Below are 23051 nucleotides of genomic sequence, written 5' to 3' on the forward strand. Positions count from 1 at the left end.
AATGGGCTATGTGGTTGGTGGGGTTCAGACTTGCTCTAGCCCAAGCGGACTTGGATCGCTCTTTCCAGCCTGTCTGCTCCGGCCCTTATACTTGGAGGCTACTTCAGACATTTTGTAGTAGTGGTTTAAAGGAGAAAAGGGAACATTCTGTTGTTACATATTTATAAAAGCTATTCTGCTAGCAGCGAAGGAGATGGCAGGTAGCAGAACAGGTCTTATATAGCTCTTTTGTCTTCTCCATGTTTCATACAGCCATGGCCAAAGAGACACCGCACAGATCCTTTTGTTGAGAGGGGCCAAGTATTTGCCAGACAAAAATGGAGTTACTCCACTTGATCTCTGTGTACAGGTATAAAATGACTAAAGGTTTGCTTGTGTTACTTAAAACCACAGTCTCTTATCACTGTAACTTCTTTCAGTCTGATGGAAGGTGTCATTTTCTGTTGCGTGGAGGTGTGGTTGGATGAATAACTGAGACCTCTTTCTGTGCAAAGGAAAATGGTGTATCACTGTCTCCTTGGACTTTCCATCTGCCCAAAGAAATTGTGATTTTGATGCAGGGATAAGTATAACCATGGTGCCGCATAAAGGTGTATGGACTCTTCCTTCACAGTAGAATCCAAAAGAATGAGAAATGTGGTTCATGAGACCTTTGTATATTGCCTGTGAGTGCTTCAGAATAATAGCATAAAAGCACAATAAGATTAAAGGCCTCTTGGTAATGGCATCTGTGTCCTGTAAATCATACAGGATTTTACTGAAATTAGGTAGATATTGAATTGTTGCAAAAGTAAGGGGCAGAACAGACTACCACGAAAGGTTGTGGCTTGAAGCCACCACCTGAGGAAGCCAGATTGAGGCCAAGGCAACTGCACTCTGCAGCCCAATCCACCTTTTTGCCAGAAAAAAACCCTGCTTTTCCAACCCCGCCTCAGCTTTACAGCGCTCCGGTGGCGTGCAGCATCTAAACGCTACTCCACCAGAGCCTGGTGTCACATGGTGTGCATCGTGCATACACCACATTCCCCAGCCGGCTGGAAGCCTTAACTCTTACAGCTTGGATTAACACAATTGTTGATAAATGTTCCTTGTATGTAGTGTTCTGCTTTAAATTATAGTTCATTTAGTCATAGTCTATGAACAGAATAACTGCATGTAAATCAATATTTTTTGGAGAAGGGGGAGCTACTTTTGTCAGCTATCACAGTAGCTTTCTATAAAATGCCACACTGGGATTTTAAGTGCTGGTATTCACATAGGTATTCACAACAGAGCAGGCATGAGGTTCCGATTCAAAGCTAGTTTACACAGTATTTTGGAATGGAAATTATTTTATGTGATAGGAAGCCAGAGCAAATTAACAACCCCCAACCCTCCCTCACACCCCACATCCAGCCTGCTTATTCTGGGCATCACTATCTTCTGACAGATAAATTTACCAATTTATTTGAGCCATATATGTGACAGCAAGTGTCATTGATGGTTAAAATTTTGAAAGTGACTTCGATGCCTAACTGTGCAACCATATAAAAATTTCATCTATATGTATTCTATCTAATCGGTTGATATCAGTTATGACACTTACTAGTTTCTGAAAGATGTGCTTATAATTGTTGCTTTTTCAGGGTGGCTATGGAGAAACTTGTGAAGTTCTAATACAGCATCATCCTAGACTTTTCCAAACAATTATTCAAATGACACAAAATGAAGATCTCAGAGAAAATATGGTAAATCTGCTTACACTCTGCCAAATCTCCAACTGATGGTTACCTTATGAAATGTTATTTACACACATCTCAAAAGTCAACCATTTTTATAGTCTGATCCTATTTGTGTTTTCTTAAAAGTATAAAACTGTGAAGCTTACTTCCAAATGCATGTGTATTGTTTATAGCTTTAGGCTGCTGTTTTATATAGTGACCTGAAACTGTCCCATTGAAGTCAGTGGGACTGAGTGTTGAGCAGTCATGTATAGAATTGCACTGTTATTAGAATAATGTTAGTAGAACAATTTTAAAATGTTATGGATGAGATGGTTCTGGTACTGCTTCTAAAGAAAGATGGAAGCTGTAGTCCAATAATATCTGAATGACTGTACAGTTCTCACTCTTCAGAGATCAGAGGTCGTAGCTCTGATGATATCTATATGTTTGGACTTCACAAATGGGAACATCCAAAAGTTCCTAAGCTCCTCTTAGTTTTAGTGGCTTATTCTAAACATTTTTCTTCAGAATTACTGTTTTTGTTCATATGGCAACTTATTTGATTATAATTCTTACAACTGCATAGGAACATAGAGAGCTGCCAAATAATGAGTCAGACCATTGTTTCACCTAGGTCATTAGAGTCAGCTTTGACTGAAAGGAACTTTCCAGGGTTTCTGACAGGATTTTCTCCTAGACCTGCCTGAATATTCCTAGTGGTTTACCATTTAGATATTAAGCAGGCTCAATCCTGCTTACTTCTGGAAATATGATAAAACCAGATGTGTTCAATGTGATGTTGAATTAATTATCTATTTTAAAAATCTGGTGATGTTTAGACATTGTTGCTCTATTAAAAACATTTTATTGTGTGCATGTGTGTATATCTTGTTGATCTTAATGTTAACCTTAATGTTAATGTTAAGTTTAAAGTTTGCATTAGTGTTTGGTGAAAAATCAGAAATTGTATCTCTTTTTTTAAAAAAATCTAGTTACGGCAAGTCTTAGAACACTTGTCTCAGCAGAATGAAAACCAATACCTTAAAATCTTGACGAGCCTTGCTGAGGTGGCCACAACAAATGGCCATAAACTACTCAGGTACTGTAGACCAACAAAAATTCTTGTTCAGTTTCTTTTGTTTTGTTCCCCCCCCCCTAGACTATTTTGAGTGCCACCAAAATTTAAAATGGATTTGAATCCAGTAGCTGGGGTTTCCTGCTTTAAGGTTATTTGAAAGTGATACTGCTACAGTTTTCCAGAAGAAAGAAACCAAAGGTTAATGCATAGCCTGACCTTGTAACTACACTGGTGCCATTTATGTATGTACGATAGGGTATCGTAAAGTTTTGATTATCACCTTTTAAAAAATTTGACAGAAAGTTGGTTTTGATTTCTAGTCGTTAACTTTTCTCTATGTAGTCACAATGCACATTTACACATTTTTCTCAGCGTTTCTTGACCCTCTAAATACTGTTATTGTAGAAATATGCAGATTGCACCTTAAATCACTCTTCCACTTCGTGAATGATGTCATCTGTATTGTCAAATCAGTGACCCCACAATGGATTTTTCATTTTTTGGGACAAGAAAAAGTCACTTGGTGCGAAGTTGGGAGAATAAGGTGGATGCTGCAAGATCTCAAAGCCATATGCCCTTGCTTTGTTAACTGCAACTTGAGATGAGTGAGCTGGTGCATTGTCAGTTAGGAGACAAATGCCTCTGCAGGACCTCTTTTTCAGATCATCTTGCAATATGTCCCAAAGATTGCTGTAGTATGTGCCAGTGATGGTTTGTCCCTTTGCAAGGTAATCTGCGAGAATGACTCCATGACAGTCCCCAAAAAATGAGAGCATGACCTTCCCTGCTGATTTTTGCACCTTTGCCTTTTTGGGAGGAAGGAATTTGGCATACTTCCATTCAGTGCTTATGGTTTTGGTCTCTGTATCATACTGATAGATCCAAGATTCATCCACGGTTATCAGACGACCCCAAAAATTCCTCTTCATCCTGTTCCAGCAGCATCTACATGTATCTTGAAAGGTCACACCCTGTTCGTTTCTAGAAAAGGGTTAGCAAACGTGGAACCCAGTGTGCAGACACCTTAGACATGTGCAGTTTGTCATGAATAATTCCCACAAACTACCATAACTGAGACCAGTTTCATTCATGATCATTTGGATGGTTGCTCATCTGTCTTTCAGAATTAAACACTCCACTTCCATCACTGTGGCTGCATTGTTCGTCAGTGATGGTCTTCCAGGTCTTGGCTCGTCTGTGAGGAACATATGACCAGTTTGGAAATTCCTTTTCCACTTCACAATAGTGTCATATTATGGGCAATTGTTTCCATAAACTACCATCATCTCATCATGAATATGCCAGGCACTATTATCCTTCAAATGCAGGAACTTTATCACGCGGCAAGCCTCAATCTTCTCCATCTCCTGGTACAACTTGTAACAAAAATACAGGACACAATGAGCTGATTTTCTCAACATTGTTCACTTACCAGTAGCGGCCAATGATGACACTAAGAAAATTTCATCAATATACCATAATAACTTCCAAGTGATCATTAAAACTTTATGATACCCCTTGTAGAATTTATATTGCAGTTAAATAAAGTGTATCTTTGTCTGCACACATGTCCTTCTGACATTATCAAGGGCCTCGTGGACATAGTTTATTCATTTCTTAGATTTATATCCCACCTTTCTCCAATGAGTGTTTCATCTTCTTTTTATCTTCTCTAAGATCATAGGGCACAGTGTATTCTATTGCCTGGATCTTCTTAATCTAAGCCGAATATTCTAACTAAAGAGCACTGGCACTAGCAACTGATTGGTGGTCTTATCTCAATGTATGAATTATGTACACAAAAATATAGAGTTGTGTGTTATCCAGAGTGTGTGTTTTGGTAGTGTGTATAGCCAGTGAGAGAGTGGGGCTATGGTAGTACGTCACTGCAGAATGGACTGTAAGGGTCTTTAGCTTTTGACTGCCCCGAAGATTTTACTTTGAATGTGCTGCATGGGTCTATAGTTTGTAGCTACTTTGAAGACTTTTATTGGTAGCTGTAATTCAGACCATAGGGTAGTTATATTAAACCATTTCATGTTCTGTACATTACAGCTTGTCAAGTAATTACGAAGCTCAAATGAAGAGTCTATTGAGGATTGTGAGGATTTTTTGTCATGTCTTTCGCCTTGGCCCATCCACACCCAGTAATGGAAATGATATGGGCTACAATGGAAATAAAACTCCAAGAAGTCAAGTGTTCAAGGTCAGGAAAGTAATGTATAAAATTAGGAAGATAGATCTTCTTGAGATAAATTTCACTAAATTTGCATTTACTAATTGGGCATTCATAAGCAGGATATGTTTGCCTGGTGCCTATTTTAAGTTTGAGTTCTCTCTTCCTTTTGTCTTTTTAAGTTAGTTGACCTTTCCATAAATGAAAAATTTTAATTTATTTCTGCTTGCTTTTCTTCCAGCAAACTTTGTATGTTCACAGTGTAGCATGAAGTTGTGGTGTTATTTTTAAAATAAAAATATATAGTATATCCAACTTACATTAATTTAATCACCTTTGTCTAACTATATTTGGCATGATAGCCATACATGCAGAAACATTTTGAGAATTATTTATGCTTGATGTTCTGGAAAACTCCTTTGTTGGCTTTAGAGAAAGAATGAGGAAGGTGGTTGGGGATTAAATGTTGATGGCAAGTTTTTTATTTCTTTTGCTATAAATTCTTTCCCCTGCTTTGTACAAAATTAAAGGCACTTTTCATGTGTGTGCTTGCACACATAGTTGCTCAGTGGCATGAGAACTGCATATTGATGTGATTCCATGCTGGGAATGATATGAATATCTCAGTTACACAGAAGGGCTGATCATACATGCTTTTTAATCATCCAATAGGTTTCAGAAACTTTATCCCTGTTACCTTTAGTGGAAATGAACCTTCTTTAGCCCCTTTCTTTTTAATATTTAATAGTATATAGCAGTGTACAAATATGGCAATCATAACAATGTACAAATGTGGCAATTTTTCAAACCAGTAATACTAAGTCTAGTAGTATATACTTATAGGATATAATTAACTGTTGTCCATCTAGAAAGCAGTGCTTCCTCCAAAATATGAAATTTACCCATGCAGATTGAAGATTTTTTTAAAAGCACTGTATGCATATCACCTCTTAAGTTTCTCTTTTATAGCATAAATTAGTCTTAGCAGGAATTAGCCTTGCTTACTTTATCAAGGTTGGGCATCTTCACTTACAATGGATCCTTTGCTTTGTTGACCAGAAAATGAGACCTAGAACTACACTGCTTGTCTATGCAGTAGTAATACTAATGGTTTCTTGGTCGTCTATGACAGCCATAGAGACTGTGTAGCCCTAGGGTTTAGGTATTGTTGGAATGCAGATTCTGCCAGCCCTAGCCAACATAACAAATGGTAACAGAAGATGAGAGTTGCAGTTCCTCAATATGTCCGAGGGCTTCAAGTTGCCAATCTCCATTCAACTATAATGAGGTATTAAAAACCACAACATTTAAAACTTTTGCCAGCCAACTAAAAAATGCTTGTTCATATGTCCTCAGACATGAGGAAATAAAAACTGGAAGAGATGTGAACACTGCACAAAAACAAAATGATAGTACTTCATAACAAACATGGGAAGGCAAGAATATTGTTAGCTGTGTCTTAAAAGCCACAGACTTTAATGAATGAGTAATTTTACAAAGCATTACTGTTGTTGAGAATGAGTATTTAAGGGGGGGGGGGCTTGTATCTTTGCATCTCTGATTGTGATCGCAGCATAGGGATCCTGTAGCTACCATTTTGTGACCTGCAGAAAGCTAGCCTGGTTGACTTAAGTTCAAATGGGTGTAATGAAATAGATATTTAATTCAGATGTCTTGTGAGTTCAGTTTTTAAAAATTCCCATAATTTTAGAAATACCAAAGTATTCAATTTGAGGCATGACTTAATTTTTAGCCTAATATATACTGAACTATTAGATTACCTTTTGTTGATGATAATCATCTACTTTAAATTTTAATTTTTTAATTAATATAGCCTACATAAAAATAATATTGAAAAAATATCTTTTACATAGTATTCCATTAATTATCCATTCTTAATTACCTTATCTGTATCTTATTCATATTAAACCGTTTAATATTAACTAAACCAATAATTAAAAAAAACACATGAAATTATTGTTGATATCTTCATTCTTATTACTATCTTCTTTTGAACATGTACTATTCATAACATATACTATCCACTAAAGTATAATACTATTAATTTATCATTAATTAACTCCTCCTCCCCCAAGTGCTCCTCATCACCAGAGCCTAATATCTTCATATTATTCTACCCTCCAAAATTGTAACTCTTCCTGTGAAGGTAAACCACCTTCTTGTTTCACTAAAACCTTTTGTACAAATACTTTCCATATTGCTTCAAAATCATTCCTCTTCATTCCTTTTTTTAACCTTGATTTCACATGTTAACTTATCATTAATTGCCATTTGCCATATTTCTTTATACTAATCTTGTATTTGCAGATCTCCCTGATCTTTCCATTTTTTTTGCTATAAGTTGATCATCATCATCTTTGGTATCTCTCAGCTCAACAATATATTTTGTTAAGTGAAGATATTTATAGTCATGTTTACTTTTTCATGGTACAAGGTCACAGTCATTCCCATATACCAAATGGATGTTGTACTTCGTAATGTTTGTCTTGTCAGAGATCACAATTTGGTGTTATGGTAGTATATTACTGGTAAATGTAGTTATCTGTTCTAAAATGTGGTTTAGAAAATAGTTTTCCTAACCAGGTCTTAAATAACTCAACTGGCTTGGCTAGTGTCTAGATGATATCCTTCAATATACTGCTACAACAAATGGGAAGCATTTACACTGAACTGAAACATTTCTTTTTCCTGTGTGCTTTACTTGAATGTATGTTCTGTAAACATTTTATTCTGCTTATCTGGAGTTGTGTTGGCTTGCAGGTATTTATTTGTGATGTTCAAAAATGCTCTGAAATATTATCCGTTGTAGTAGTTTAACTCAGTAGATATCCCTTTAGTAATTGACACATGGGTTTTAGATAATTCTCATTTTGCTGTCAGTCATTTTTCATGACATTTTTCTTCCCTTCACCTCTTATCTTACTTTCTGTATCTAAAAGACTTGTTAGCTAATTCTGTATATCCTTGTGGTGAAGATGTAAAAATACAGTCAACTCTCCTTTACCTATGAATTTTTTTATCCACAGATTCAAGCATCCATGGTTTGAAAATATTCCAAAAAAGTATAAATTCCAAATAGCAAACCTTGTTTTTCCATTTTATATAAGGGACACCATTTTGCTATGCCACTGTCTTTAATGGGACTTGAGCATCCACAGATTTTGTTATCCATGGAGGGTCCTGGAACCAAACCCTCGCAGATAACAAGGGCCCACTGTAGTACAAAATACATTTACTGTAGTTAGATTTTTTCCCCTCTAGCAATAAATAAATGTTTTTGGTAAAATGACTGTGGTGATAATGTCTGGAGCTATATATATAGTCATGGAACAAACATGGGCAACTAGTTGATATTTCTGGTACTATGAGGACTTATATTTTTTATTTTTTTTGCAGTTTTCCCACCCACATTTATATTGTAAGGCTATTAGTGTAAAAGTGAAAAGGAAAGTGGCTTGTAACTCAGCAGTGTTCTTCATTGTAGGGAACAAAAATAAAATCTGATTCACATGGCCTGCGTATGAGTAGAAACGAAATGAAAGATAAGTGTTCTTAAGTGTTTTACATAACAGCAGTACTGAACAATTTGTAGATTGGGAACAAATTCCTACAAGATTGGAAATTTGATATTATTCATCTATATTCAACATTGAATCAACAACTTTCCCCTTTAAAAGACAACCTGAAATTGTGATTTGAAAACTATTCACAGAAAAAAAAAAAAGGAATGCTAGATAGATACTTTAGCCGCTAAATTCTAGCAGCTCAAGCTTTTGCTGGAGGGCACTGTAGTACAAGCTATAGTCATTCCTTTTCTTATGCAACTTGAAGTCTGCTCCTAGGTCTTATTCTCTTATCCCAAAGATTGGCAAAGTGTGGCTCACCAGATCTTAGTGGCCTGCAGCTCCCAGCATTCCTCAGCAAAGGTCTGTGACCTCATAGCAAAGGTCTTGATTTATGCCTTTGGGAATCATTGCAGTACTTTGGTTCATAACTCATGAAGTAACTATGAAGAAGAAATGAAATAAAAAATTGATGAAATCACCCTCATATTTTTTCTTGCCATGTTTTAATAAAATAGGCTAGTTTTCTTGATGACATACGAGGGAGGAAATAGAGAAATGGAATAAGAGACCTGCCTTCATTATTGAGCACTGGAATTGCAAGAGTTTCAGTATTGCCATCTACAGATACATCCGATGGTCTAGTTTGTGTTCACTTATGTCTCCAATTTTCTCCCCCGCCCAATCTTTCTTATGCTTTGCAGCCTCTGGAATTGCTCTGGCACTCATTAGATGAATGGTTAGCTCTAATATCAGTGGAACTGATGAATAATAAAAGAAACTCATCCAATATCACTTCCATCTTACTGAAGCAGAAGGGACCAGATCAGTATGAGAGTACTCCTGCGCACATCTTTAATGTAGCTCCATCTGAGAAGACCGGAACTCTGTCTCCAGATGTAGCAGAGTCTAAAGTGTATGAAGTTGGTAGCACACAAGAAGCATACGGAGATTGCCAGGATGTTATTTCAGTAACAGCAAACCGGCTCAGTGCAGTCATTCAAGCTTTTTATATGTGTTGTTCCTGTCAGATGCCTCAGGGGTAAGGAGAATCCAGTTTTCAAACCTTTCTTTTTCTTCCTTGCAGATGGTCCTCTCCTCCCAGTACTGTTGATGATAATTGAAAATGTACTTTGGTGAAGAAGTTGTTTCCTACAAACCTTTTACACATATTTTGAAATGGGATTCTCAAAATCAGTCATATTTATAAAGCAAAAGCAACATATTGAACATTTGTTTATGCTTTGTTATATGCCTGTATAATCAGAACACAAGCTAATTAGTTCTTTTGGATTAAAAATAAAATTAAAAAGTACATAGAATATAGCTTCAGATGCAAAATATATTGTGAATCATAAAATATTATGTTTGTGTTTTAATTAAAATGTAAAAATGCAAGGAGAAAGTATTCTGTAAAACTGATAGTGGAAGATGTATGAAATATCTTGAAGCACCTTTGGGTGCCATATTGGCAGAAAGGTGGGGTATAAATATAAATACTGTATATGTTGATGTGTAGGTCTAGAAATTTTAGTCCAAAAATTGACCCCCAAAACAACTTATCCACGGGTCAGTGTGAGTACTGTACTTTTATTCTTTCCAAAAACCGAACCATCTCCTTCCATGAATAGAGTGGTGAAAGGAAAGAGCTTAGTTTTTCCTTGGAGCACCTAAAAGAAGCACTAGCCCCTACAGATTTCTCCCACATGGTACTGCCTTTGACCTTTTTGAATGCCTGGGTGGGAGGAGGACAGCAGTGGCAGCACATTGGTGTTTACCCTCAAAGATGCTGAGAGGAATCAGGCTTTGAAGCATTTGAATAAGATATTTGTGTATGTTTGCCAGCTTTTTAAAGTTAAAGGATATAATCACTGCAAATGTAGATTCTATTTTCTTTACTTTGATACATACCTAATAGTTATTTATGTAGACATACCTAGCAGTTATGGATACATACCTATACATACTTAGCAGTATACAGTACCTATACATACCTATACTTACCTAGTAGTTTACCTATACCTAATATCCCCACAAGCTCTTTGAAATAGGTTCTAATAGCCATCTGAGAAGGTTTCATACCTATGCTCTTAGAATTCTGAAGAGCTTCTATCAATACTCACTTGGTTATCACAGCTTTTGAAATTCTGCATCTCCCCAAATCATGTGAATCTCTCTTAAAGTTTTACATTGCTATTGCTCTGGTCATGTGCACTTGAACAAACATCCTGCTATGTACTGCTCAGTTGCTTCTGCTTTCAATCTGCCAGCAGAAGTAGCACAATAATAAGCCTCTCCACAGTTTGTTTATTGTAATTTCTGAATTGGAATTTCTGGATTATTCTGCTTTACTGGGAGAGCAACACTAATGACAACTAATCTTTCATGAATTACAGGATTGGTCAGTTGCTCCCACTTGTAGGTATTAGAACTGGACACATCTGCATGCATGCTCTTTCACAACATAAAGTCAGTATTCAAAGAACTTTGGCATTTAGTTATGTCTAGATCTGGGTATGTCTGAAAGATTGTGTCTGAATTACGTGCAGATTTTTGATTTGAGAAAGAGGGAGTGATGGATCAACCAAACACCATGTAACAAATAAATTGCTTGTTAGAGAACAGGAAGCCCTGGACACTTTTGACAGGAATCACTGGACAGTTGTGAATTCTCACTGTGTGTATTGATTGTTTTCTTCTAAAATACGTAACTGGCTTGCACATTGTTTAGAAAAAACATATTTGTTCCATAACTCTTGCTCATTCAGTGGGTAATGTAAACTGAAAACAATGTTTTCCAGGGTAACAGAGGGCAGATTTGCTTAGGAATTTAATATTGATCCAAGTTGTGTACTGGTTCAGAAAAAAGATGTAGGTGTTTGTACTATAGAAATCTGACCATAATGCTTATTCTTCTGACTTATATTATTTTTACCAGCAGAAATCAAAATTAGAATGATGTAACCTTCATTTTTCATTTGTGGATATTGATTAGCTGAAATATATACTTCTGATGTTCTGGTTAGAACCATCATCATAAGTATCATTGCATGCATTAAAAACCATTATAGAGTATATTTAAATAGCATTCTTAGGAAAGTGCTGGAAGGTTCTTTTGTTTGTAAAACAGAGGTTAATCTCTTCTTTCAGACTTCAAGATTTGGCTTGTGGGTAGTTGGGCAGAATTTGGCATCTAAAACTACAAAGCCAAACTATCACATTCCTTCAGAGAGCTCAGTGTTGCTTAAATTGGCTCGGGTCTTAGACTGTTTTAGGTATTCAAGATTTTCTCCTAAGAGCAGTTTTCATAGCTGTTTTTGCCGTCTTTTTCACTTTATGCATACAGGTTGAGTCTCCCTTACTCAAAATTCTGAAATCCAAAATATTCCAAAAACCAAAAGTGTTTTCATAGGTGGCTGAGATAGTGACACCTTTGCTTTCTGATGGTTTATGTAAAAATTATTTAAAATATTATGTATAAACTTATCTTGAGGCTATGCATATGAGGTATATATGAAGCATAAATGAATTTTGTGTTTAGACTTGAGTCCCATCTCCAAGATGTTTCAGACTAGGAATCAGAAGGGCAGCCATAAAAGAACTAGACAAGATCCCAAAGTATAAAGATACCCAACTGAGCAATAAAGTTAGAATCATCCAAGCCATTATATTCCCCATCACCATGTATGGATGTGAAAGCTGAACACTGAAGAAAACGGACCAGAAAAAAATAATTTGAGATGTGTTGTTGGATATGGGTGCTGAGTATATTGTGGACAGCCAAAAAGACAAACAAATGGATTCTTCAAAAGATTAAACCTGAACTCTCCCAGAAAGCCAGGATGATTGAATTGAGGCTGTTGTACTTTGGCCACATCATGAGAAGGTATGAGCCATTAGAAAAGACAATGATGCTGGGGAAAGTAGAGTGTAGTAGAAAAAGAGGAAGACCACACACTAGATGGATAGACTCTATCAGAGAGACTATAGGCCTGAATTTCCAGTACCTAAGCAGAATAGTGGATGATAGGAGGTCTTGGAAATGTCTTACAGGGTTGCCATGAGTTGGGTCCAACTTGAGGGCCTTTAACAGCAACAACAATCTATATGCAAATACAAGTATTCCAGAATAAAATAAAATAAAATGTGAAATCCAAGCATTTTCTATAAGGGAGATATGGTGATCTTTGATCTTGTTTATGTTACCTTTTTAAGCTATCAGGATACACTATCAGGTGAAATAATTGAATCTAAGTAATTTTAATAAAGCTGTTTCAGAGTAAATTGTTTGCATTGCCTTCTAGGAAAGAGCACTCATTTGGATACCTTGTTAACCTGATTGAACATTTTATTGCAGAATGACATCTCCTCGCTTCATAGAATTTGTGTGCAAACACGACAATGTTCTTAAATGCTTTGTAAACCGGTATGTCATCAGAAATTAATATATTTCATGAAGTGTTTGTTGATACACCAATAGTTTTAATTGTGATGATACATTCAATAAAATAAAAGAGTATTCTTACCTGAAGCTTAATTAGATGTAACAGGTGAAATGAGTAATGACTGTTTATGAGCATCTGATCAAGAGTGTTAAGTGTAGTTTGGAAGAGTTGACTTAAATGTGCAGCTACTTCATCAACACAGTGCAAGCTTGATGCACCAAGGTCAACATCTCCAAAATAAGACAGGCCCTCCTTTGGGTGCCTCCACTATCTTAGGTGAAGGGGTAATGACAGAGGAAATGGTTTTCCCGGGGCCAGTTTCAGTTGCAAAATATGTTCACCAGGAGACCTATTCTAATGTCTCTACCAAGCAGACACCTTTAATTTTGCCAGACTTTCTCGCTCATTCTGTTTGCACTGTTTTTATTTTCTTCAGTGTACTGTACTGTCTTTTGACTCTGTTCTTACATAATTTGTGCAAACCTGAAAATTCTTTTGTTTGGAAGGCAGCAGATGAATTCTTGAAATATTGTTAAGAAAGCAAACTATAAATTGGCATTGGTATCTCAATGGAATAATATGATTTTTGGTTTGTCAAGAAATAAGAATCAATCCACAGTTTGTGACAATAATCTGGGGTGATTTCTAATTCGAGAAATCATAATTACAATACTGTCTGCATCCACTGGTTTCTGCATTATAGACAGAGATGTGAACTTAGGTCCAAAACACATTGCAGAAATAATTCAATTTGAGACTGCTCTAACTGCCCTGGCTGAGTGCTAGGGAATTGTAGTTTATTGTGCCACTAGAGCTGTCTGACAGAGAAGGCCTTCCAAAACTATGGTTCCAGAATTCCCTAGCATTGAGCCAGGGCAGTTAAAGTGGTTTCAAACTGGATTATTTCTGCAGTGTGTTTTGGACCGTAGTGAGTTGCATTGACAAGAAAACCTGCCCAGACAAGTAGCTCTAAACTATCACATTTTGGAAGCTCAAGCCATGGTCTTGTTTATAAACTGGTTAGCACAAAACATGGCTTGGAATATTATTTAATTTTTTTCTTGCTCTGTCTTTGTATGCAGAAATTCACAAAGTCTTCAGGAATTCAGTGCCTTCTTAAAGCCAGAGAAAACCTGTTTTGTTGCTTAAAGATTTGTTCTTAGTGCTTAATGTTATTTAAACTGCCCCTGATGCCCTTTTAAGGAAGCAGTAAAATGCTTGTCTTATTTTTGTTGGCTTTTATGTGTCTTTGACATCACTGGAAATCACTCAGGTAGTCCAAATTAGCACCAAAATCTGTTTTATATATAAGGAAAAACAAAAAACAAAACTCAGACTAACATGATGCATAAAATGCCAAGCTGAATATTCCCTGCCTAGGATATGGAAGCATATGCGTCATACACATCTTAACATTAGGAGTATATCTGATTTTTTTTGTTGTTTTGCTCATCACATTTGAATGGATGCTTCTGATCATATAAAATATGTTATGCAGTCAAGAATTCTGTTTATTTCATCAGATGTTGTTCCCTTGAAAATGTATGAGTCAGTACTTCTGGTTCATGTTTGTAGGATTGTTGTTTTAAAGATTAAACCAAAATAACAATGTATGGTGGTGTATACCTTCTGAACAAAACAGTGGGCTTATATCCTCATCTCAGCTTTTTTTTCTCTTAGAAATCCAAAGATTATATTTGATCACTTCCACTTTCTTCTTGAATGTCCTGAGCTCATGTCCAGATTCATGCACATCATAAAATCACAAGTGAGTGTTGAAAATATAATTCTAATGCAAGTTGAGTATCTGTTATCCAGTAATCTGAGATGCTTGAAAATCCAAAATGTTTTTCAAGGGTGGCTGAGGTAGTGACACCTTTACTTTCTGATGTTTCAATGTACACCCACTTTGTTTCATGCACGTACACTTTGTATGCACAATAAAAATATTGTGTATAAATGTACCTTCAGAATATGTGTATAAGGTGTATACAAAACATAAAAGAATGTAATGTTTAGACTGGGGTCCCATTTCCAAGATATCTCATTATGTATATATAAGTATTCCAAAATCCCCCAAAAATTCAAAATTGAAAACACTTCTGGTCCCAAGCACTTTGGATATGTAATGCTCAACGTGTTGTTAATATAACATACAGTCGGCCCTTCTTATACACGGATTTTTTATACACGGATTCAAGCATACACGGTTTGAAAATGTTCCAAAAAGGTATAAATTTACCTTGATTTTCCATTTTTTATAAGGGACACCATTTTGCTATGTCATTATATTTAATGGGACTTGAGCATACACGGATTTTGTTATACACGGGGGATCTTGGAACCAAACCCCAGTGTATAACAAGGGTCCACTGTATAGCTAAACCATATACAGTGTCTCTCTCTGTGTGTATCTCAAGATAAGCGGTGCAGTTTGTTGAATGAAATGGGGTAAAGAAACATGTAAATATGATGTTAATCAGAAATGGTAAATGAATGCCCACTAGATATTGGCCCAGATCTAATTACTGGCCCTTACTTGAAGAGACACTGAATACTGAGGAGCTCAACAAGCCATCTCTTTCCTAGCAGGATTGGGGCCATGGCCCGATCCAGTCTTTCCATGGCCCAAAAAGGAGCCACAGAAAGCAACTCCTTTTTTCGGCCTGGAAAGGGCGGGCAGCGCTCATTCAGCACTGCGTTGTATGGATGCAGCTCTGGAGGAGTGCTGTGACACCGCATGCTGTGTAGAGCAGCGTGTGACATCATGGCACCCTGTGGGCGGGTTCAGATCGTGCATCATGTGGATGCGGCACCCTGACTCTGCCCCTAGGGCGGTCTTAATGGCCTGTCTGAAGAGGGCCTGAGTCAACATTTAAGTACATTCCATGGTTTTAATAGATTTATTCCAATGGCACTAGCATTAGGTTGTTATCGCAGCTCCCACAAGCATTAGCCAGTGTATCCCTGTCTATCTCCATTCAGATTTTTTGGTTCACTCAATCAACTGTATAATATGTCCATGTCTAAGTGGGGTTTTGGCCCTACATCTTTAGTCTTAAATAAGGCAGTCTGAATGTGTTGGACCAAATTACTTGTGATTAGTGATCTGCCTTCAATGAGTAAATATGGCCGCTCCATATTTGCAGTTTTTATATTCATTTGATTGCTCACACACATCTCTTAGTTGCTGACACAGTAATATGGACCCATAGTTTAAAGACAAAGATGATGGTAAGACATGATATGAACTTTAAGATCACTGAATACTGAGCTGGCTGCAAAGCCCTAAATTACTGCTCTTCCAGTCATCATAAGTGTATGTATGATAAAATTCTGTCTTTGTCCTTGAGGAGAATTTGTGGACTGAGATGTAATTTATGGAGCCCACTCAAAATTTCAGCCAACAAATTCATTCTTACACATGGAGCTTCAAATTCTGCTTTAACAGGTGTCTGCAAAATGTTGAACCCCACTATTCTAAATGTATGTGACCATAACATCAGGAGAATTTTAAAATATAAAATAAAACCAGACACATTTATCTATGTCACTTGTATTTAGGTCTTATGTGCATTTCTGTCTGGGAGGTCTTCATCCAATATAAACAAATCCATCATTTACACACATTGTTGTCTCTGACTGTATTGTCTTGTCTTTTAAATCCTACAAGGCATACTTGGATCATGAACAAAGCGGTATGGGTGGGTGGGGTTAAGAAAAATAAAGTCTTATTGCAGGAAGATGATAGTGAATGTCACCACATATACATCACTTCATGAAATCCTTGACAAGCTTGCTTTTTTGAATGAGCTATAAATGGGAGGCCAAATGTTATAAGTTTCCCCCTTCAAATGAGAAAGTGTGATTGGAAATAACAATTGCCAAACAGTGAGTTGCTCACTCCCCACAAAGATTTTAAACTAGGAGTTGGATCCACAGACCTATTTTACTAGAATTGAATACTCAGGGGGGCTTTTGTATTATAAACAACAATGCTCTTTGGCTATGTGGAATAGCTTTTCAAACTGGGGAGAAGCTTTAAAAGCAAATTCATGATATGACTTGGGAATCAGGACTGCTACAATGAGTTTTGTGGATTCTCCCCTTCTGTCTTTCAGTACCAAGCTCAACTCCATTATCTTGCATTCTACTCTGCCTCATAATATGTACAGTATGACAGTTTTGTTCCTGTGTCTGTTTTCCATCCCCTTAGCCTTTCAAAGATCGCTGTGAATGGTTTTATGAGCACTTGCATTCTGGACAACTAGACTCAGACATGGTTCATAGGCCAGTCAATGAAAATGACATTCTGTTGGTCCACAGAGGTATGCAGCTCCACCTGTGCCATTTTCTTCAAGTTATTTTTTTTCTGTATTGACAAAGTTAAGAAATTAATTGGTTTTTATATTTAGATTCTATTTTTAGGAGCAGCTGTGAAGTTGTGTCTAAAGCAAATTGTGCGAAGCTGAAACAGGGAATTGCTGTGCGTTTCCATGGCGAAGAAGGCATGGTGAGTGCGTATCAATTGCATGTTTCCTACAACTTAGTTTTCTTGAAATGCTGCCTTTAGAGCATTAATTTTGAAATTCTCATAGCAAACTTCTCTTGCCTTTTTAAAAATGAAACTTTATTAAAAACCAAAAATAAATACACACCAACACAGAGAAGAGAACCTCCCCATCCAACTACTATTTATACCTGCAGACATTAATACTAACATAAACACAGTAGACATACTAACAATAAACAGTAAAAGACTTCCAACTTCCTTCTGCCTCAATCATTAACCTTCCATGTTTCCTCTTATCATATTAAGCTAAACAGTTAGATAAAATTAACCTTAATTTCTAATTCACAAACTGAGCTTTCAACTAACACACAGTTCTTACCTTTATTTAACATCAACTACTGAAACCTATTACTGTTTTACTTCCTCCTTCTGTTGTACATATTCTATAAATAATTTCCATTCTTTCAAGAAATCGTTTATACTTTCCCCCTTAATCAGGTGTATCACTTTTTCCATCTCTGCAAGCTTCTCTAAATTTAGAATTAAAGCTTACCCAAGCCTCTTGTCTCGATATAATTATATCAGATTTGGAGGTATTGGTCAAAATAGATAAAAACAGAAATGTTTCTGGAGGCAAAGACCCTGTGGAATAAAAATTCTTAACAGAACAGTGTGGCACTTTCAGACCTCTTGCTGAATGCGGCTCTTTCCAAAGGCTGTACCTGACACTGGAATGTTAATACTGTGTTTTCTATTCCAAGACAGACAGAAACATGCTGTGCAGAAAGTAAAAGTCTATAGGTAAAGTTTGAGTCACATCTCAGAGACATGTTGGAGGACCTAGAGATTCCTAGGAAAAAAAAAACACTTCTTGTCAATTTTCCAGTGTGATTCTGTGGTCATCTTTGGCCTGATGTCGACCACAGAGTTGCGCTAGAGCACCTAGAGAGTCATAGATGTTTATCACACTATGCTCTTAAAGAGCTACTATTCCAGTGTGACTCCTCTAGCAGCCTCCTGTTGCATGCTGGGATTGGCAGTTTTAAGGAGCTGATCTTCTCTGCCTGAGAATTCTAAATACCCCTCCTTAAAACTGCCAATCCCAGCATGCAACAGGAGGCAGCTAGAGGAGTCACACTGGAATAGTACCTCTTTAAGAGCTCGTCTGATAAACACCTTAGAGACAATAAAAAAAAGAGAGTTTTTAAAAAAATTTCCAGTTTTTCCACTTTCATCAGGATCCTGTGCTCCTAAGCCTAGCAAATGTGGAGGGCCTCTGTATCTGCTTTATCAAGATATTTACATAAATAAATAAACTGCAAATGTATATGATAGTGTTCAGTCATCTGGGTAGGAGTGAACTAATATATTCAGCATAGAAGTTTATACTGAGGTATTGCATCTCATTGTTGCATCTCTAGGGTCAAGGTGTGGTACGTGAATGGTTTGATATACTGTCCAATGAGATAGTTAACCCAGATTATGCTCTCTTCACTCAGTCAGCTGACGGTAAGATAGTTGTTTCCTACTATTCCTACTGTCCCACCTTTTCCCCATTCCTTGGATTCAAGGAAGCCAATGCCATTGTTGTTGCTGTTGTTGTTGTCAATTGCTTTCAAGTCAATTTTGACCTATGGTGATCCTATGAATGAGAGACTTCCAAATCACCCTATCATCAAGAGCCCTGCGCAGGTCCCTCAGACCATGCCTTCCTTGATTTCAGCCTATCCATCTGGAATGCAGTCTCCTTTTTTTCCTACTTCCTTCTACATTCGCAACCATTATTGTCTCTTCTAGTGAGTCATGTCTTCTTATGATATGGCAAAAATACTACAATCTTAATTTAGTCATCTTAGCTAAAGTAAGCACTATAGTTTAAAAAAACAGATAAAAAGCTCACTTTGGAAATAAATAAAATTCAAAGTGATTCACGTATTGGTTAAAAATATAAAACTAGTATAGCATGCTTTGATTAATCTAGAATAGTTATGGTGAGCCTTTTGGGGGCTGAGTGCCACAACTAAAAGTTTTTCCAGCACTTGGTGTTAACTGGTGCCAGGGGTGGGACTTCCATCCTCTGTGGGTATGACTTCTGCCTTTTGGGGGCAGGACTTAGGGGGGACCTCTCCCCCTGCACCTTTCCTGGCCTCCAGCTGTCTCTGAAGAGGCAGCTGGAGGCCAGGAAAGGTCTGGGAGGAGGAAGAACAGGTGCATGTGCCTGTTCCACCTTCTCTCTGCTGGGTGCCGGGCCAAATGGTGTTGTGTACCATCTCTGGCACGCATGCCATAGGTTCGACATCATGGATCTAGAAAAACAGATCCAGTCTTTTGCCAATTCTTAAACTCTAAAATCTTTATATTTGAATCTGAATTATCTGTAATTTATAAACCAAGAAATGAAATTACAGAAAGCCAGGCATCAGATTTGAACTTCATGATTTGATTAAATATATCATGAAATGAAGTTATTCTTTTTTCATAATAAAGCAGCTTTAACTAAAATCCTGTCTAGGAGTTAGAGAAAGCAGTAGAGTAAACAAGCACTACCACACTTCTTATCGGTTTCTTTTGCTTCCTCCCATGGTGGTCTACTTTTTCCCTATGGAGGCTCTCCACTTCAGAAAGTTGGTTTCCACTTGTAAAGGGCAGTACTCCCTCCACCTCCTTATGTGTTTAACCTAAAAATTTCCATAATGCTCAAACGAAGCTTACCCATGCAGGATGTTTCTCAACACTACTTTCTGATTTAGGATTACAATGCATGGTAAGTGTAGAGGAAGTGGATTCTAGCCCAGGAAGACTTGTGCCACAATACATTTAATAGGATGTTGGTGTTGGTGTTTTGGCTATGAAAAATGAACATGGCTATCTCTCTGGAATTGATAGAAATCAAATTTATTCCATGTTACAGCTACTCGAGAGAGCACCTGTATTCATGTTTACTTAAAAGTAACTTCTGTAGTATCTAATACGGCTTGCTCCCAAGTTAGCTTTGAATCTTCAATTCTGGAGTTAAATTTTGATTTTAAAATAAATATACATCTTAGATGCATTTTGTTTCCCTGCTAATTGCATTTTTTTGTCTGTTGAAAAATAGGACTTTCAGGCATCTTTTATCTTGTGACACTTTTTTGCAGAAAGCAAATTAAAGATTAGTGCTGTAAATGATTTTGAAAACCAACAAAATAAACATAATCATTATCCTGTATGATTTTAACACTTAAATAACACTTAAATAAAAGTGTTAAAATCATACAGGATAATGATTATGTTTATTTTGTTAGTTTTCAAAATTGTTTACAGTACTAATCTTTAATCATTGAAGAAGCCAATGGAAGTTTTGAACGCTTACAACATGTATTTGGTACATTTTGGTTGGTCCAATAAAGGTATCACTGTTCTGTGGATTTTGAATGTTGTGGTACTTTGTTACATGGCCAACATGGCTGGCTATAATACTCTTTGTTTTTCTAGGAACCACTTTCCAACCGAATAGCAACTCCTCGGTAAATCCTGATCACTTGAATTACTTTAGATTTGCTGGGCAAATCTTAGGTTTAGCCCTGAATCACAGGCAACTGGTCAATATTTACTTTACAAGGTCATTCTACAAGCATATTCTTGGTATGTTTCTATTATGATTTTAATTTGTCTTGGTAGATGTATATAATGCAACTAGATGTACAGAAGTGTATTATAACCAGTCCAGCTGACCTCATTGCTTAAAAAAACTCAAAGCTTCCCTTTTCCATCAATTCCTGAGTAAAGCAAGAGTAACAATGTTATTTTTAAACAAATGTTCTGATTTCCAATATATCTACAACATAAACAAATAATTAGGCACTACAATCTAGCATTAAGGACCCTTTTTGGCAGAATTCTGAAAGCATTTACATAGAATATATTCCTTTAGATGTTACAGTAATTCTCCAGGATGGCCCAGTTTACTTCCATTTTACAGACAGGTGAAGGAATCAAGAGTGGCAGACTTGTCATAAGGTCCACACTCAGCTGAAGGCTTCAGATTAGAAATTCAAATCTCCCTGTGGGCAGTAGTGTAGTTTATATTCTTAACCATGGCGTTTTGTGTGCTGCTTTGAAAATGTAGCTTTAGTGTTCAATATTTTGTGGCAACAAAGCACCACATTTTTTCTAAAAATAAATAAATCTCTGAATTGCCTTGATAGTTTCCCTATTCCCCCTGCACTGTTTCACTGTGTCTGTAGAGGGCAGTCCTTTACCATGAATAGAACTGATCAAGGCAAAACAGTTAATGAACTAGTGTGAACAAAGGGTTTTTGTTTATCTGTTCTCCAAGGCATTCCTGTAAACTATCAGGATGTGGCATCTATTGATCCAGAATATGGGAAGAACTTGCAGTGGATTCTAGATAATGATATCAGTGACCTGGGGCTAGAGCTGACCTTCTCTGTTGAGACAGATGTATTTGGAGCGATGGAAGAAGTGCCTTTGAAACCAGGGGGTGCAAGTATACTTGTCACACAGGAAAACAAAGTGAGTCATTTTGATTTGTATTGCCATGCCATACTTTGATGAGTACTCCCTTCTGCCTTAAATTTCTGGCAAGAATCTTGGTGTCCAGAAAGAAAAAAATACCAGCAAAACAGGGCCTGTAGTAACAGTTCTGTTGCTGTTCTGTTTTGCCCTGTCTTTCAGAAAATGAAAGCTACAGAAAGTGGTATCTGAAACATCTCATCACACATGTACTGAATTGGGTCTGATTTTATTGACAAGTACGTACTCTGCAGCTCTTACATACACACTCTTACACACTTCCCACATAAAGACAGATGGATGCACACACTCTTCTCTCCTCTCTTATTCCTTCCCATCTGTTATTCAAGTGAAGCCTATTAAAATATAAGTTACTAAAAGGTAAACCTATACTTAGACAGACATTGGCGTATACTTTCAGTCTGTTTATGTTTTGTGAGCAAACACCAGCATCAGATTTGGGTGGTGGCTTGTGTACTTATTTTCTTAAAACTTTGATCAGAACTGTCAACCCAGCCAAATGTTTATTACTAAGCTAATATTGAATTGTTGCCAAACAAATTTTAATGGTTTAAACTTAAGTGAAAGTTATTCATTCAGCTATGCAAATTTACTAAAGTATTACACTGAAATAAAACCTTTTGAAGTGAATACTGCCATATATTAATTATCTTGAGACATATTATTTCATATGCTACAGTTGGATTAGCTTTTAAATATATACTATGTGATTCAGGAGACCACACCAGATCACATATATTTCAATGAAAATGAATTTTAAATTGCCTTGTATCTCTCACAATGTCCTCCAATAATAAGGCCCAGTGTGGTTGTGGGTTTTTTTTTTTTTACCAAGAGAGTGAAGGCATATGCAAACAGAACAGGGGTGTGCTTATGTAACAAAATGAATTCTTAATTCTTGGTCCTTACTATTGATTCCACGTTGTGCTTACTATATTTGCTTGTCTGTGCTGGGAGAGACAACAAGAAAAAAAATTGTGTTTGCATTTTGCTATTTTTACATGGCTTTTATTGTT

General features: G+C 36.7%; 1 protein-coding gene across 6 annotated transcripts in view; it reads left to right on the forward strand.

Moving 5' to 3' along the window:
- The window catches only part of HACE1 (HECT domain and ankyrin repeat containing E3 ubiquitin protein ligase 1), a 57590-nt gene that overhangs the window by 13607 nt on the left and 20932 nt on the right, over positions 1-23051 (forward strand). For 4 of the 6 annotated variants that reach the window (XR_006105113.1, XM_042480569.1, XM_042480581.1 and 1 more), the window contains 12 exons: positions 253-349; positions 1626-1727; positions 2696-2802; positions 4837-4987; positions 9246-9583; positions 12899-12967; positions 14667-14754; positions 17203-17314; positions 17402-17499; positions 18921-19008; positions 20974-21123; positions 21818-22014. Coding sequence is in view for 5 of the 6 variants with exons in the window: in XM_042480569.1 (XP_042336503.1) it covers positions 253-349; positions 1626-1727; positions 2696-2802; positions 4837-4987; positions 9246-9583; positions 12899-12967; positions 14667-14754; positions 17203-17314; positions 17402-17499; positions 18921-19008; positions 20974-21123; positions 21818-22014 (1597 nt within the window). In the remaining variant the exon portion in view is untranslated. Of the gene's footprint in view, positions 1-252; positions 350-1625; positions 1728-2695; positions 2803-4836; positions 4988-9245; positions 9584-12898; positions 12968-14666; positions 14755-17202; positions 17315-17401; positions 17500-18920; positions 19009-20973; positions 21124-21817; positions 22015-22176; positions 22254-23051 lie in introns of all 6 variants that reach the window. The other 2 variants (XM_042480587.1, XM_042480586.1) reach the window with 2 other exon arrangements.

Source organism: Sceloporus undulatus, chromosome 1, assembly GCF_019175285.1.
Source record: "Sceloporus undulatus isolate JIND9_A2432 ecotype Alabama chromosome 1, SceUnd_v1.1, whole genome shotgun sequence".
Taxonomy (NCBI): Eukaryota; Metazoa; Chordata; class Lepidosauria; order Squamata; family Phrynosomatidae; genus Sceloporus; species Sceloporus undulatus.